This window comes from Camelina sativa, chromosome 2 (genome assembly GCF_030686135.1).
Source record: "Camelina sativa cultivar CO46 ecotype springtype chromosome 2, ASM3068613v1".
In the NCBI taxonomy this organism is placed as follows: Eukaryota; Viridiplantae; Streptophyta; class Magnoliopsida; order Brassicales; family Brassicaceae; genus Camelina; species Camelina sativa.
Genome location: NC_141881.1, coordinates 12772704 through 12789978, shown reverse-complemented (window position 1 = coordinate 12789978; position 17275 = coordinate 12772704). Strand labels below are relative to the sequence as shown.

At 37.0% G+C, this 17275-nt stretch overlaps 2 protein-coding genes and 1 pseudogene across 3 annotated transcripts; all 3 read left to right on the top strand.

The window, feature by feature from the left end:
• Positions 1–2994: 2994 nt before the first annotated feature.
• Positions 2995–5427, top strand: LOC147948522 (mediator of RNA polymerase II transcription subunit 31-like). 2 transcript variants are annotated; one of them, XR_015578762.1, is made up of 6 exons: positions 2995–3573; positions 3883–3948; positions 4059–4447; positions 4528–4625; positions 4740–4836; positions 5150–5427. XR_015578762.1 is itself a non-coding variant. In XM_087482631.1 (6 exons), the coding sequence occupies exons 2-6, from the start codon at positions 4181–4183 to the stop codon at positions 5166–5168; spliced, it is 285 nt and encodes a 94-aa protein (XP_087338757.1). In that variant the 5' UTR covers positions 2995–3948; positions 4059–4180; the 3' UTR covers positions 5169–5427. The 2 variants fall into 2 exon arrangements, 1 of the variants encoding a protein (XP_087338757.1); XM_087482631.1 differs by having other exon boundaries at positions 2995–3948; positions 4059–4197; positions 4394–4447.
• Positions 5428–7815: 2388 nt separating this feature from the next.
• Positions 7816–8956, top strand: LOC104719906 (uncharacterized). Its single transcript, XM_010437892.3, has 2 exons — positions 7816–8201; positions 8369–8956. Exons 1-2 carry the CDS (start codon positions 8016–8018, stop codon positions 8810–8812), a joined length of 630 nt encoding a protein of 209 aa, XP_010436194.1. The 5' UTR covers positions 7816–8015; the 3' UTR covers positions 8813–8956.
• A 1000-nt stretch (positions 8957–9956) lies between these two features.
• On the top strand, positions 9957–11846 carry LOC147948521 (uncharacterized; annotated as a pseudogene).
• The last annotated feature ends 5429 nt before the right edge of the window (positions 11847–17275 follow it).

Below are 17275 nucleotides of genomic sequence, written 5' to 3'. Positions count from 1 at the left end.
GAAGGGGTGTCGATCGACACCAAGGGGAGTGTCGATCGACACCATCAATTTTTGGTTCAACCAGGTTCGTTTGAATTGTCGTTTTCGTTTGGTTTGGTTCAATTGAAGTTCCTAACTGACGTATATAAGGGAAAAGTCGACCTAGGGTCGTGGATTCGAGTGTTGGTCGCCATTTTTGAGAGGAAAAGAGAGAAAGAGGAGGAAAACATTGGAGAGTGTTCTTGAGAGGTTTCTGGAAGATTCTAGGCTTGTGAGGTGAGATCTGTTCCTGTGGAGTGGAGATCTAGAGCTAAGGACGAAGGAGAAGCTTCCTAAGGTGTTGGATTCGTCATCTTTTGGCAAGAATCTTCCTGCAAAGAGGTGAGTGCATGACCATGGCTTATCTAAGTCTGGGAATTCTTTGTTTGCTTGATTTATTGTGTTTTGTGGTGTTGTTCTTGCTTGTGGTGGTTGTGTTATGGTTCTTATAGGTTCCTGAAGCTTTTGGGTGAGTTTGGAACGGATTGGAGATGATTGGAAACGGAGATTCGATGATCGGCTTCGAGCAGAACGCGTCTGTGGAGTTGGTGTCGATCGACACCTGAGTGGTGTCGGTCGACATCATGTCTGGGTCAGTGTCGATCGACACCACTCTGGTGTCGTTCGACATCATGTCTGGGCCAGTGTCGATCGACACCACTCTGGTGTCGGTCGACACCAACTTGTCTGTTGCGTGTTTTCTTGGTTTGTTGTGTTGTTTGTTGTTTGTTAAACATTGAATCTAGACATTAGGATTTCCATGCCCATAAGGTGTTTGATGAAATTCTTGAACCAAATTAATCTAGAGTTTTGCATTCCTAGCCAATAGAAATTGATGATTAGGGTGCTTAGTGGTATTTAGACTTGTTCTTAATGCATGCTTGCCTTGTGATTACCTTTGGAAATTGTTGATTATCACTTGATTAGCATAGGATTTTTATCATGGAAATGGATTGATTTGCATAAGTCTTCTTAGCCATAGGATTGTTCTTGATTGTTGCTTAGACATCTAGGATTGGTTAGCTATCTCCCAAGTCAATTACCTTGCCCAAGGTTCACTTGTTTAATCTTGATTTTCAGTTTGTTGCTAGTTGTGTTCTATTGCTTTGAGTTTGCATTGTTTGACTTATCTTGTTTTCTCTCTTTGAATCAGTTTGTTAGTTAAGATTGTGACAAAAGAACTTTTCCTGTTTAAGAATAGATTAAGCATCCTTTTGTATTCTTAGTATGTTGGTTAATGCAAATTGTGGATTGATAATAATTGATAGAAAATATACTGCATCAGGTTTTTCCGCTAGCCCTAGGGCCAAAATAAAGCTTAAACAACACAGCAACAGGACTTGACTCAAAAAATAGAAAGAAACTCAAATAAGGTAAGCCTTTAAAACAATAAAGGAAACATAGTAAAATCTAAATAATGTCGAGCACTCTTCTTGGGGCTCGATCACTGGTCTCTTGAAGGGCGTGGGTCACTAGGTGTTATCACTGTTACCTGCACGAATCAAAAATAATGTAAATATATGGTTTTGGCTAGCGACGAGCTTGCTTGGGACTGTATAGGTCATGTCCGGTCCTGGTTCGTCCCGCTTGTCTTCTTCGGTGTTCTCTACTCCTTGGATGTCTTTAGAGTCTTGTTGTTGACGTTCTTCAAGAGTCCTTGCTTCATCATCTTCAAACTGTTCTGTTTGTTCCATTTGATGTTTGTCTGATATGTTGCATGTTTTGGACGTAACTTGTTGCTCCGAATGTGCTTTGTTGGGTTCTTCATGTGATACGCCCAAATTCGAGGATCACTCAGCCGGATTAGAAAGGATGGAAACTCGCCAAGGTGCAAGGTGCAACGAGGGAGATTTAATGGATTTAGGGGTCGCACAACAGTTGTGGAAGGCTGCTGATATTCCTAACTCCAATCACCGCTAGATATGACACACTAGTCCAGCAGAAGGAGGCTGTTGCTTGGATATTACACACCAAGAAACAAGAAAGTGTTCTAGACAAAGAACAAAGAGATAGACTCATAAAATGAAAAGGAAATTGATTGATGATTCTCAGATGAGATTACATGTGTTTATATAGGGATAATAAACTTGGTAACAAAGTCAAGTTTTAATTATTCTTGAAACTATAAGAAAATAAATATATTGATAGTTGAATGGAGACCCAACTCTTGAAGTTTTCCTTCCCAAGGTGAGTTGAACTCCATTTTCGTCACCCCTCTTAGACCACAAAATAAAGTGATTATTTTGGACTTTCTTGGGCTTGTATTATGCTCAAAGTGAACTTCCATACAAAAGAGTAGACCATTAGTGAAGTGTGAGTCCATTGCCTCTTTAAAACCTTTCCTAGAAAACTCATTGGGACAAAACCAAGGATAAGGAAAAAGAGTACAATGTCCACACACCCTTTGGTCCACTTAGCTCTTCATTGTGTTCGGATCAAGGTTAGGGTGTTGTGTTCAAGCCTAGCTCTCGTCAAGTCTTTCAGTTCCAGTGAGTTTAGAAGAGTCTCTACAGCAGCGTTGAACCCTTCTCTAAGCCTCCTTGTCTTGGAGCGTGTCATTGGAGCATCCTTAACTTTTGGTATAGCCGGTTGAGTTTCATCCGGTTCTCGGTTTAGGTCGATTTCCTCATCACGGCCTAGTGAGAGGATGTGAGGCCCATTCAGAAAGGTGGACTCATGGACTGGGATTGGACATGGAGTCCACTAAGAGGTGGCGGTTAGGGCGTTACATCAATGTCCAGTTTTGGCACATGGGTCCACCTTTTTTATTGGACCTTATGTCCACACCCAGCTCATGAGTCCACCTATATCCGACGACCGGTTTACTATGTCCAGGAGGCTTTAAACACTTGTTTATCGACTCTACAAATAACTACATCATATTTTCTTATGTTTTGTCTTCACTCCTACAGCTCCGCCAATTATTTCTTGGAAAGTCACTCATCATGAAACTACTTCAGCATAAGGATGTGTCACTACAAGAAAAGTCCACATTGATAGCAGTAGATTATAGCTCATTTTCTCTAACTGCTATGAAAAATAGACTTTTTTTTTAATTACTATATAATAGCACTAGATAAACGCTAAGATAAAAATTCGTTAAGCGAGAACCTAAAATCGTTTATTCCGCTATTACTTAGATGAAAATTTTCGTTTAAGCGCGTTTCAGATCCAATTTTTTTTTTTGTCAACAGAACCAAAAAATTTAAATGCCACGTTTACAGCAAAAATAAAACCTTATCCCTTCTCTGTACGACGAGACGAACAAAACATCAGAAAATTTTTCTTCGCCAAATTGAAATCTAGGTCTTTTTGAGTCCACCATAGACTCCACCGTGAAGCTCGTCGGTGGCCTCATTTCGCGTCCATTCCGATGTCATATCTCGGCAAAAAAGTGATTAACACGAATTGTTATGTCTCCCTCTACCTCAATTTTTATTTGCTTCCTTCTCTTATTATCTTTCTCCATCCAAATCCGAGTTTGCGAGATTTCAAGCTACCTTAACAACAAAGTCATCCACTTTTTCAACTTTCTTTCAACTACTTAAGCTCCAGGTTCGTATTTGTATGTTTTTTCTTGTTCTTCTCTGTGATTTGTACCTTTTTGTGTTTAGATGAATGATTAGATCTCGAGACTGATTTACTCTCTTTGCGATGGATATGGTTCAGATTCGGTTTCAAAGTTTTAGTATTTTGATTGCTTGTAAATCAATAGATGGGTTAAGCTTTTGATTGTTCAACATTTCTCTTTATTATATGCTTTTCTGGAGAGGTCATATTGAATGGTATCTATGGTATTGGATGACCTATATGATATGCATATTTCTCTCATGACATAAGCTTGTTAATTTTTTCTTGTTTTAGTGCACAACGCTTGCAGGATTTAGGTGATGAGTCTAAGTCGCTTCAGCAATAGTTTTGTGTACAGAGGTATTGTAGATTGTTTCTCGAGGACATACAGAGAATCTGGATTATATAACTATGGTTTTTGTTTGCAACTACATCAGCGATTTTACTTACTTAAACTTGTTCTTATTTAGGTCAATGGAGATGGAAAGTATGAGCGGATAAGTGGAACAAGCCTTTGGTGGAGGCACAGTTTTAGGTCTTGGTGGAGGCACAATTTTAGCAAAAGAAGCCTTATGATCTTAGCAAAGCAACGATGCGCAAGAAAATAAGGTTTGTATTTTCAATTTTAATCAGAACCGGTTTAGTACTTTGGTGGATAACCCAAACTTAAATTCAGAAATCAGAACCACCATAAATAGTCCTCCTCTCTGTCTGTTCTCTCAGTCGATCTAATGTGGGTGTGTGAAGCTTTTTCTGATTCCGCTTGAGAAATCCAAAATTCGATTCTTGTTTTTGGTTGATTTAGGTTCACTGTTTCTCCCGAGGAGATTGATGATGATACATCAGAGATTCCATCCCCGTGGGTTCATCTTCTTCCTCTTCTGTACTCTTTCATATGTTTCAATCTACTCTTTAGTTGTTTAATTCACATATCTACAGGCCAAAGAAAACTTACAAGGATCCCGACGGTGGAAGGCAACAGTTCTTACTGGAACTTGAATTCATTCAATGTCTCGCCAATCCTACTTACATCCACTGTTAGTTTCTCTTCTTCTTTTCCCTTCTATAGTTTATGAGGATTTGTTCTAGGGTTTAGTCTTTGTGCTTTTTTAAGTGTTTGCCCTTATCCTTTGGGTTATGCTGTTTTGTAGACCTGGCACAGAATCAGTATTTTGAAGATGAAGCATTTATTGAATACTTGAACTATCTTCAATATTGGCAGCGACCAGAGTACATCAAGTTCATAATGTGAGTTGGAATATCTTATTGGAAGTTTTGGTAGTCATATGAAGGTTTGGAAAATATCTTATTGCTCTGCTTGTTTTATCCGTTTCATTATGTTTTTGTGTTTATGTCTTGGTATAGGTTCCCACATTGCCCATATCTGTTAGTTGTCTATTTGAACATGTTGTAACGTTAAATAATAAGTTTTGTAGGTTTCCGCTCATGTATAGGTAACACTTACAATTTATGGTTTATTTATCTCTATGTGATTGCTATTTGCTTATAGGGTTAATGGCATATTGTGGCTTCTCACGATTCTTTTGTTTCATATGAGCAGATACATATGGAGAGGATAACTAACATGTCTTTTTCATATATTCAAAGTGAACTAGTAGCTGTTCATTGGACTGTTTCTAGAAACGCTAAGTGAGCAGCTAAAAGAGAGCCTTTGCTACAAGTAAGAAAGGCTTGGATGGGTTACATGTACATGTCAAATAGTGTTTCTATTCTTTTTAATGTTAATTTTATTTTGTTTTAGACTTGGTGACACTTTGTTATGTAAGACTTATTTTGGTTAATGTAATTTATGTTATGTATGTTGATTATTTTATGAAATGTAAAAATATAAATATATTTAAATAAATTTTGAAAAAAAAATTATAATAATAAATAAAACAGCATGAATTTTGTGATCCAATAAAATATATTATAGCATTCGATTAGTGCTATGATATAATTACGGTAAAAACTCTTAACATAGCGTGTAAAATGACTTATAACATTATCTTTAAAAATTTGAAAAGCGGGATAATATAGCATTTCTGTACTGCTATGGTATAATACTATATCATAGCATACGAATTCTGTGCTATCATATGTGAGGTACCTACAATAACAGTGGCCTAACATAGCGTTTGTAAAAGAGCTATGAATTACATATTATAGCGTTTCTCTCATGCTAACAATGTACATATTTGTTGTAGTGTGTAACTGTGGAATTTTCTTGAGATGGTTGATAAAAAAATTATTTACACTTCGGTGACATAGTTGGCCAAACTGTTTTTTTTTTTTTAAATCTCTCTGCATACACTACCATATTTCCTGAAACTAGGATGTTAAAAGGATTAAGATATTAAAATTGCTAAGAATAACATAACATCTAATAAAAGAAAACATTGGAAACGTTCTCAGCGAAATAAAAATCATCAGGAACTTTAGACGAAATTTCAGTCCTACTTTCAACTGTATTTTTGATATGACTCTTTGACATTAAATGGGAACCTTCACCGCCTCCATTTATGGGACACCCGAAAATTGGTACAGTATAATTGCAATCTCTCATTTAATGGTATTACTATGAAAAACGTTTTATTGTTGCACCTGTCTATCTACTTCTGAAAAATCTATGGTTGTAGTTTCAGATTTGTTTTCAAGTTCTCCCTTGTCTGATTCTAGCTGTTGTTTTCACTAGATTTCCTCGTTGGCTCTTGTATTTTATATTAACGTATATATAGTAACATTAATTAACATATAAATAAGATTATATGTACCGCAATCTATCATTGATTCGCGCTGATAATTTTGCTTATACTTTATTGATGATGTGCATATATAATATATGTCATAAAATTAGTAATTAGGGCGGATCAGTTAGTTGAATGAACATTACCCTATGTGGTCCGGTGGTTGAGGCTTGTAATTCAGGGGGCATGCCGTAAGCTCGCATCCCACAAATATATGTATCCAACTAGCTAGAAACAAAAAATACCAGTGTGTGGCCGGCTGGCACTAAGTCAAAACTCTAGTTATAATTTGGAAACCCGGTGAACTATAATGTTTTGGTCACCTTGTTCACTTTAGAACATCTTCATTTGTTGAGTTCTAATTAACATGAGTTTCTTAATGTTGGAAATTTTTGATGAGTTTATTAACTATTTAAGATACAGACTAATTTTTGAAATATTATTTTTTGCTCTCTCTCTCTAAGATAAACCCCTGCTTAAAACTCTCAATGGAGGCGCTTAGCCGGGTTCACTCGGATCATCATGTTTAAAACAAAAAAGCTACAATATAGCTAAGGCGTTAGCTCATTCATCCCATATTGGTAACTTGCGATTTACTCTTGTAGGTTCGTGGATTGGTTCTCCAATCCTGGTAGAAGCATTCAATTCAAAAAAATTACTCTCTCCGTTTCAAAATATAAGATGTTTTGAAGAAGTTTTTTATTTTATAATATAGGATGTTTTTCTATGCAACTTTTAGATTAGTTTAGTATTTTATATTATGCAGTATTGTTTCTGATTGGTTGAACTTGTTAAAAGTAAAGACTTCTTAATCTGCGTGCTTTACTTAAAACATCCTATATTTTAAAACGGAGGGAGTATATTAGTTGGAAAAAAACTCCATTATAAGTCATTATTATAAGTGTTGCAATAACTCCTATTTCTTCAAAAACCATCCAATTAGTACGTGAGCATTACTATGCAACTCTAAAAAATAATTTTACTCTCAACCTACGTAGCACTTATCAATATAGACAGAAGTCAGTAGATATCAGATTTATTTTGCCCGGGTGCGGCCAAATTAATTACAAACTGTCCAAGACAACAGAAGATTAATAAATAAAGGTAATAAATTGTGACCTGTTTTCAAAATATATCCAATACCTTAATGAAATTGAATTAGCCTTTTTCTATTTATATACTCCCTCCGTTCTAGTTTAACTGTAGTTTAAGGTTTTTGCACACAAATTAAGGAAACTATTAAATTTTATGTTTTGTCCTTCATTAATATATTTTATTATTTTTTCATTGGTTAAAACTTTAATACAGTAGGGATAAAATTGGAATATTCATCAAACATCTGCATTGAAAATCTAAAACGACAACTAATATGAAACAAAAATTAAATCCTAGAACGAGGAGGGAGTAGTATTTGAGAAGGAAGTAGGAATAGAGAGCGTTGGATATATTTATATGCATCAGAAGGTTTTAAATTAGCCCTCTGGTTGCAGTAATTGAAGAGGCGAAACTTTGAATGCACGTCATGCATGGGCAGTGTAGTAGGCCCATAAATTATGTCTCTTCTTTTCTAAATTAAAACAATATTTTTGCTTTATTCAACTGCCTATATAAAAGGTCCTCTCAAACAGTTTGGCCTACACAAAAATAAGCACATCGTACGTATAGTTATATCTCTACGTGATGTTAGAAGTTCCAGACAAAGGAAACCTAAACTGGTTGTTGAAGAAACGAGAGATCGCTTCGTCTTATTACATGGAATCTGAGGAAGCTTCTAAAAAAAGAAAGGGTCAAGAGGTTTTAGCAAATGATGAGCTTGCCAACAGATCCGAAGCAAAAAAGTTTTTCGATACTTCGTTCGATCAGAAGGTAAACATCGTCTTGCATATGTTTATGTTATAAGAGTCAAAGGGTATTATATATTTGAAGATTACCTTTTTCGATACTTCGTTCAAGCATTTGTTTCATTTTTTAAAAGAATATTTCGTAATAACCGGGAGGTGTATATAAGAATTGTTTCGGATCTCATGTTGTAGAGGAGACGATTCAGTGAATATTCGACAAATATGAATAATAATATCGACGAAGGATATTATCACAACCACATGAGCCTTGATCTTGAACTCAACTTGTCACCATCTCTCATCGATCTAAATCATCATCATGGTACGTGTACTTACAATAAAAACTATGAGGAAGAGGAAAAGAAGAAGATGATGGAGAGTGGTTTGGTGTTGGGGTTACGGACACAAAAAAGCATGGCAAGGGTTGCTTTTGATCTCGATGACGATTGTTGCGACCGCAGTGGTGTTGGCGGAGGAAGCGAGGAGGAGATGGTGGCGAGGGTGTGCATAAAGTGCCATATTCTAGTGATGATGTGTAAAGCGTCACCGGCATGCCCTAATTGCAAGTTTATGCATTCACCTGAAGACACCTCTCTATCACTTCTATTTACTCCTAAGCCTACTTTGTTAGCGTAGTCATTTATTTTACTTTCTAATCATATCTATATCTAATCACTAATTAATGCTAAGTATTTAATGGTTTCATCGAACAAATACTTCATTTGTTGGGATGTTGTTGGACCTTTAATTTGATTTTATAGTATAAGATCATTAATGCGATTCCCCTTGCCTTTTTTTGTTGTTGTTTTTTTTTTTTTCTTTTCGAAATCATCACATTGAATCGTTGAGAAAATAAAATTGGTTGGTGATCATATAAATGCATAATATATAGTTTCCTGTATTTTACTTTCACCTGGTCTCACTGGGCCTTTACCCCATTTGGAGAAGTTATGTTTTGAACATCTTTGCACAAGCGACGGCCAAAGTGCATGTGGTCAAGAACGTCCTCGGTAGTTTTTCTTTCCTATTCAAGATTTATTTTTACAAAGGTGTTCTTTTTGGGTGTAAGTATTAAGGGTTTTGAACATATTAAGGACTAATAGATATTTTGGTAGATAGAAAAAGCCATAAATTTATTTAAGTAAATAACAGTTTAGTAAGTTGCTATTCGAAAATAACAAAAAGTTGTCACAAAAAAAATCGTTGTACCTTAATAAATATTTTTGTTTAGTATACTTGTTCAAAGATACACTAATATTGTATAGAGAAATTTACTCAAACAACACTTATAAGCTCATCGTTTACTCAAACAACAGTTGTGACCAAACTTTTACTTAAACAACAGTTGTGACCAAACTTTTACTCAAACAACACATATAAATTTGAAAAAGACGTTAAAGCATTAGGTAAAACTATTAATTACAGAAGTGTCATTGGATATTGTTAAAACCGAACAATAGTTAAAAAAGAGTTTTGACCTAACACTTTTACTGAATAAAAGATAAATCTTCGTTAAGGCTCTGCGAGTAACACTCGGTAAGGGCGAGTCGTTGATCTCATTATAATTGTACGAGGGTGAGGAGATCTGGTGAGTTGGAGTCGGGAAAAAAGTTATCTTTCTCGTGAGAGGATTTTGATTTAGAGGAAAAGAAGCAATTTTTGAATGTTTTCGGAAGAACGAAGCTAGGCGTCAGCGATAATCCGGTAAAAGTAAGTTATGAGTGAAACGTATAGTTGTATAAACACAGTTAATTCAGATATGTTGTAAGTACAGTTGTATATGATTAATTTTAGTTTGGTGAAGGTGGTTTGGGTAGATTTAGTGGCGGCCGAGAAAGGTACGTTATAGCGACGGCGGCGATCAGTAGAAAGATTGTGTAAATGGGTGTAGTTTAATTTCGAGTGCCTCAGAAAGTTAGTTAGTAACACATTGAAACCCTTTCTTGAATTTTGATATGGTTGATAGGAATTGGTGGCGGTTGGAGCTTGGTTGAAGAAAGATAACTGGTAATTTGATATGGTTGATAGGAATTGGTGGTGGTAGTGGGTGTGGTTGAAGATACATTTGGGTTGGCAGCAGCTAGTGTGAAGAGAATAGTAAAGGTAACTGGATTTGAATTTGGCGGGAATTGGCTGTGAAGATATATGTATATTGGTAGAGTTACAGAGGCTATCATATAGTTGTGGTAGAGATTGTATAGGAAGAGATCATTTGTGATGAAATGATAGAGTTAGGTTTTGAGAGAAGATATTGCATAGTTAAAAATTTTATAATGTGATATGAGTCTGATGGATTTTGTAAATATCATTTGCAGGACATGGCATCTAGTAGTAGTGAAAAGAACTTAAGGTATCCTCTGAGGCTATATCCTCAGGGGAAATCTCCTTTACAGAAGAGGAGCATGCACATTCATTGCACATTTAACAGTTTTGGGCTGTTGATAGATTGCATTGGGGATGATGTCTATAACGACATTCGTGATAATTCGCAAGTGGGAGTGATATTGAAGCTCGCTGATAGTCGATATGTATGGGGTCCCAAGATAATGCATCATTTCTTAACTCAGCAATTGGCAATACATAGGAGATATGAGATGTGGTCGCTAATAGAAGGTAATCCAATTAGGTTCTCCTTACATAAGTTAGTGATATCACCAGCCTGAACTGTGACAAAATTGATGTGGAAGACAGAGTGGATGTTGATCACAGAGAGTTGTGGGGCGAGATGAAAGTAGATTCTAGGGTGGGACTAAACTGGAAAGAGTTGACTGAAGTATTGAGGGAATGTATGACATGGGGTGACTCAAAAAGGAAAATTATTGGGCTTTTGTTTGTGTTGCATGTCGGTATTTTAGGGATTTTGCGGTCTAGTAGGATCCCTTTGGAATATGCTAAACGTGTTTTCAATACGGAACATTTGAAAGGTTTCCTTGGGGTCGAGTAAGTTTCAAGCGACTAATAGACTCCATAAAAGTTGTTTCCTATGAGAACACCTCGTATGTGGTTCATGGATGTGCACATGTTCTGTTGATTTGGGCTTTTCAGAGTGTTAGAGAACTAGGCAAAGAATATGGGAATAAAAACGAAGGGTGATGATGTCCCCCTGCTTAGATGGGATGCAGGCCATACCAGGGGAAGTATAGGTGACTTCTTATTCTCAGAGAGTAAGAAAAAGAAGGTTTGTGAAAGCATATATAGGTGTATATCTCGAGTTGTATTGTAGGATGTTAATATTTTTAATGACTTGATTATAATTTCTTCTGTTTTGTAGCTCCAAATTCATCATTTAGTTGTTAAACCTGAAGCATAACTCTTTCTATTCTAGCCTGATGAGACCGAAGGTTATGGTGAAGGGGATGGTGGTTTTAAATTGTTGGATGATATTATGAACGGCTTTGTTGATGAGTGAGCTTTGGATGATTCTGTAGTTGAGAGGAAGCCAGGAAAGAGGAAAGCCGTGGAGTTGGATGTGGAGGTGGAAAGTGAAGACAATATAGAAAATCCAGCAATGTTTAACAAGGCGAAGAAGAAGTCACTTGGAAGTGGTGGATCGGACAAGAAAGGCAAAAGGGTTGAATCTGCTGAAAGGACGGAGTCAGTTGGTGGAGTGCATTCATCGTTGGATGTAGTTGGTGTTGAAAGCGTGGTCAACATGTTAGCTTCATTGTAAAACAAATTTGATACCATGGACTCTCATTTGGGCGGTCAGTTGGTCTTGCTAGGGGAACAATTTAAAGGTTTAGAACAAAAGGTTACAAATCTTGAAGCTGATGTTGAGGTCATAAAGAAAGGCAAACCTCAAACTCAGGCAGCCGAATCTACAACAGATGAAGATGGTGGGGTTGGAAAGAAAGATGAGGTAAGCTCCTCGACCGACAGTCCTCTTTAAATTAGTCCATAAGTTAAATTGGTTGATTAAAAACAGAGGTTTTCAATCGCAGCATACTGGGTAGCTGGGTGTGGATATACTAAAAATGAAGTTTAAGTCTATTGCTGTCTTCAGTTCTTTGAGGAGTTTTCAATAATTTTCCATTAGAGTTGTTCAAACATTTTCGTAACAAATATTGATACTTTAAAAGATGTTCTAGTCATTTACTGGAATTTTTTATGTTATCCTTTGCCATTGACTACTTCTTCCTTTTTTATTTGCCATTGACATCTTATAATTTTTTATCTAGATTTGTTAAATATTTTTTTTTTATGTTATTAAAACAGAACAAAGCCAAACTTTCAGTTATTTAGTGTATTATCAATTGATGATTATTGAGTTATGTCAATTGACATAAAATTACCTGGTGTGTTTTAGTCATGGTAAGTACAGGTGAAGGAAACTTCAGATGGCTACCCCATATCTTTTGCTCTTAGAAATCCAAAAGCAAAAGCCAACTTCTGTAAGCCCAAAACAAAGAAGATCCAGTTGACTCAAAGTCCACCAAAAGGGAACAACTTGTAAAGCAAGTAGATGTTGGTACATCCATTAAACAAGAACCAATTTCGCCAAAAAAATCCTCATCAAATGCGAAGGTGAATGTCTCTAATAACCATGTCACTACTACTAGTGCCAGTTTTGGAACACCAATCACACTTTCTGATGAATCAGATCTCATTGAAGATGCTCGCAATAAGGCATTTGATGGTGCTCTAGACAAGTTGTTAGTGTTGTGGAAGGATGATATTGTCACTAGGAAAGTTAGACCAAGGAACCTATCATCCACCCAACAGGATCCATTTGTCGGCAGTTCAATGGTCAAGCGTATGTTGCGTGGTGTTAAGATATCCCCAAAAGCTTATGATCCGTTCGAAAAGGCTAATGCTGCAAAGGTGGACTTCCTCATGAATTTTATAAATCAAGAAATGTAAGTTTTCCTCTTCTTTATGCTTACTAATCAATTCTTATTGTGGTTCATTGACTTCTCATTTGAACTTATTGATACCAACAGGGACGACCCGTTGAGGACGGAATTTTCAGCCTCCAATTTCTATATGAAGATAATGAGTCCTAAGGCGATGTGGCCAAAACCTGATCCTACATATGGGTGTTTGATGGAATGAGATTTCATGCTGCTTACTATGTGATTTAAACTTCATATTATGTGCTTGCAGCACTTGGTGCCTATCATGCAAATGTTACACAAAAGGTCAATGAAGGAGGTTTCTCCTTTCATAAGTGATAGGTTGCATTTTTAGATCCATGGTTTGTGAATCAGTGGGCACATGATTACAAGAGATATGCTTCAGACCCAAAGTGGGTGTTTCCCCCAGAATATTTTGAGGTCTACAATGGTACATCCACACGGTACGGGGTGACAAATAAAAAATGGATGGTCGATGTGGATGTCTTGTATCTCATTCACAATATTGAGAAGGCACACTGGAAAGCAGTTGCAGTTGATTTGGTTAGGAGAAGGATCAACGTGTAAGATAATATATTCAGCTCCTCGACCATTGATCAACTTTTTGAGACATGCAAACCGTACACAAAAAGGATACCACTACTGATTCAAACAGTTGCTCCTGCTCATGAGAAAAAGAAACTGGGAGCCTCTTCATTCTCAATCTACAGGATGAAAACAGTTCCTCAAAATATTCAGGAAGGTGATTGTGGGGGTATATGCGGTTAAATTCATCGAGTGTCTGGCATTGGGTATTAAGTTTCATGGTCTATCAGACGCAGCTGTGCCTGTTATTCGGTTGAAGCTTGCAGCGGAATTGTTCGATAAGGTTCCAGACACAGATTTTTTCATAGAGGTGACCGACCAATCCAATCGTGCGAAATACGCAACAGACGTTGAGTTCATTGGAGAAACCGTGAAGAAATCAAATTAGGACATCCTTTTGGACTTTTTGGAAAAACAATGATCCTGTCATGATTTTTAACGTTTTGGTATATATATATTAGGAATTTTAGTAAGGGTTTAGGATGTTAATTGTTATTAGAATGTAAGTGTTTGGCCCTTATATGCGGTAAATAAGTTCATAATAACCAACTCCAATGATATAGATTGATGTTTTACGAAATATGAAACTAAATACATAAGTAGATACATTAGTAAACAAACAACTTCTCCACAGTGCTAGCATAAGTGTACGTAAAGCAGTCCTGGCAAATGTCTAATGCCATGTGGTGGATTAGATGACAATGAGGGACTGTTATGAAATGGTAGTATCCTTTAAATACACGAGTACCAAGTGTTCCCATCTCTTTTATCTGACACATCACGACTTCAGTGATCTCAACGGCTTCCTCTATAGAAGCCACTTTACTTAAGAAGTTATCAGTAACCAAAAGACCATCATCTAAGGATCCGCAGCAAATAAGTAAAATTCCATATGCAAATCTAGCATAGATAGAAGCACGAGCTGCCTCTCCAACCAAATCGAGTGAAATTTGCGAAGGGCCTACCTGAATCATTATCCGAAGACCTTCCACGTACTGTGCTGCATAATTTTTAGCGGTGAGACACTCTTCTAATAGCCGCCTATATCCCTTTCCTTCATTTGCAAAACCACTACTGAAAATAAACTCGTCTATATCAACCTCCGAAAGAACTTCTGGGGAGAAGACAATCTTCTTAAAAAATGGACTGGCGGCTATGAAGGGACCAAGCTGACGAAAACCTCTCTGACCAATACGGCATACAATATCCGTCAGAAGTGGATGTGGTATATAAGACATGACAAAGAAAACCAGAAAAGCTTTCGAAACTGGTTGTGAAGTTCAAGACACCACTAGATCTCGCATTTTATAACATCCTATGATTAGTAAACCCTAGGTGGATGTTACCGAAAATACAAAAAGGCCTTAACTTTCATTTGTCATAGAAGAACAATCCTATAATAGTATAGAAAGCATATTTAGGCCCAAAGAAGCCTAAAAATTTATATAGTGCATGTTTGTCGATTGTGTCCAACAATTTTACACTTAGAACAAGCATGTCTTTTTCGTGGCCGACGATTTTCCATCGCAACTTCCAAAGGATGCTTGATGCGTGACATCTTCGGCCGACCTGACTGTGGTCTAACAAATGGTGGCTTGCAACGTTTGGTAGAGACAAGTTCTGGCACTGGAGCAAATGTATCCCTTGGCATAACGGACTTCTCATATAATGAATCTGAATGGAAGTAGGGATGACACTTTGATATCTGTGAAACCCTGGCCGTTGCAGCTGCCACCAGTGCGTGTTCACAAGGAATCTTCTCCAGTCAAAGTGACAACAAGTACACTTATTCTGTGAAAGGTTAACCACATGCACATTCGATCCACTCCTCACTTCATAATGATGCGGATCAATCTTTTGTACTTTCATAACATTAGCTCTCACAACACGAGCCTGTATATATCAAAAAAATATCCTTACAATTACATATACAAATACAACTGGTTTATTCACACTGCAAATTAAATCGACAAACCTCCAGCAGTTTCTCGACTGCGGTAGTGAGTATTGTAGGCATGGATGCAGCTTGTTTTTGCCAAACAGCAAACCAGTGTGTCAACATTGACCTTATATAGTCAAGTAGTTCAACAATGGGAAACTTTCTAGCTTGGTTAGAACTCGGTTAATTGACTCAGCGATATTGCTGGTTGTGAAATTATACCTCTCTCCAGGAAAATGCACTTAAGTCCACATACTTACATCAGCAAATTGTAGAGAAGTGTGCAGCTCTAGATTCAGTGCACCAATTTGCTGAAAGTACCTGTTAAAGTCTTCAAGACGGAAAGCACTTGCTGCCTTCTTTACAAGTCCAAATGACTCACTACCTCTGACTTTAAGAACAATATTTTTGTACAGATGATATGTGTAGATACCACGACTAGCAAGCAGGTAGACATTCTTTATTGCTTTTCCTATTGATTATGTCTATCTGATATTATAGCAAGGGCTTCATCATCTGGAATTACACGACTTAATTGTCTAAAGAACCATTTCCATGCGTCATCATTCTCACTATCAACTACAGCAAATGCTAGGGGAAAAATATTGAAATTTCCATCTTGTGTAGTCGCTAGCAGAAGCGTACCATGATATTGTCCTTTCAAGAATGTCCCCTTGACAACAATAAATTTCCTTATAAAAGGAAACCCAGCAATGCTAGCCCGAAAAGCTATGAAAGCATACTTAAATCTGTCTTCTGAATCTACTTCTAGCTTGGTGTATGTTCCATGATTTGCTTTACGGATCCTATACAAGTAACTGGGTAAATCTTTATACCCATGTTCTGCTGTACCCCGAACTAATTAATTGTCTAGCACATAGAAGAGTGCGATGTGCCTTCCAATAGTGAACCTACGAAACAATATATGTTATAAGCATAGCTGACAATGGGTAAACAAAACAGACACACTTTTAAAACGCAACAACACGTAAGAAAACTTACCGTCAGTCTAAACCTCAAATTTAAAGCATCGGCCACATGCATTGGTCGAACACTGCCTCCGACTCCACCCACAAATTCCTTATACAAATGGCCCAATATATCTGGAGTTGCTTGACGGGCACGACCAGAACGTTCAGTAACTGAGCAAGTATGCTCATTTACATATAATTGAATATGAAGAATAGGGGAATCTCTAATACTACTAGCTCTGATACACCATTGACATCCTTCTACCCAACAATTAACAGTATACAACGAAGGATTTGATCGATCCTCATCAATGTCAAAATTTTGTAGAACAGAGACTATCTTGAGTTTACTCTCCAAAGCTTCTCTTGAGTCATATTTTTGACCAACTGCTACATCAACACCACCAACTTCTATAAGCACTGAATCTTTAACAGGGGTTGAACTCTTTGCTCGCAAAGGTGCCCTTCTCCTATTTTTCCTCCCACATTCAACTTTTTCTTCCGCTTATGTGTCCTCTTCATCAACGTTTGAAAACTTAGAATACAAACAATAGTCTTCATCCCTGGAGCCAGCTCCGTCACTATCCTTGCAACAGTCAAATCGGAATTTATCGTCTTCATCATTGATTTTTGTTTCATCTGACACCTTTGTTCTTTCTTCTTCCTTCGACTTTATTTCGTCTCTCTGTGAGTCAAGTCCTTCGTTCTCCTCCATTTTCTGTTCAGTGTGGATTGGCTCCTTTCTAAGTAC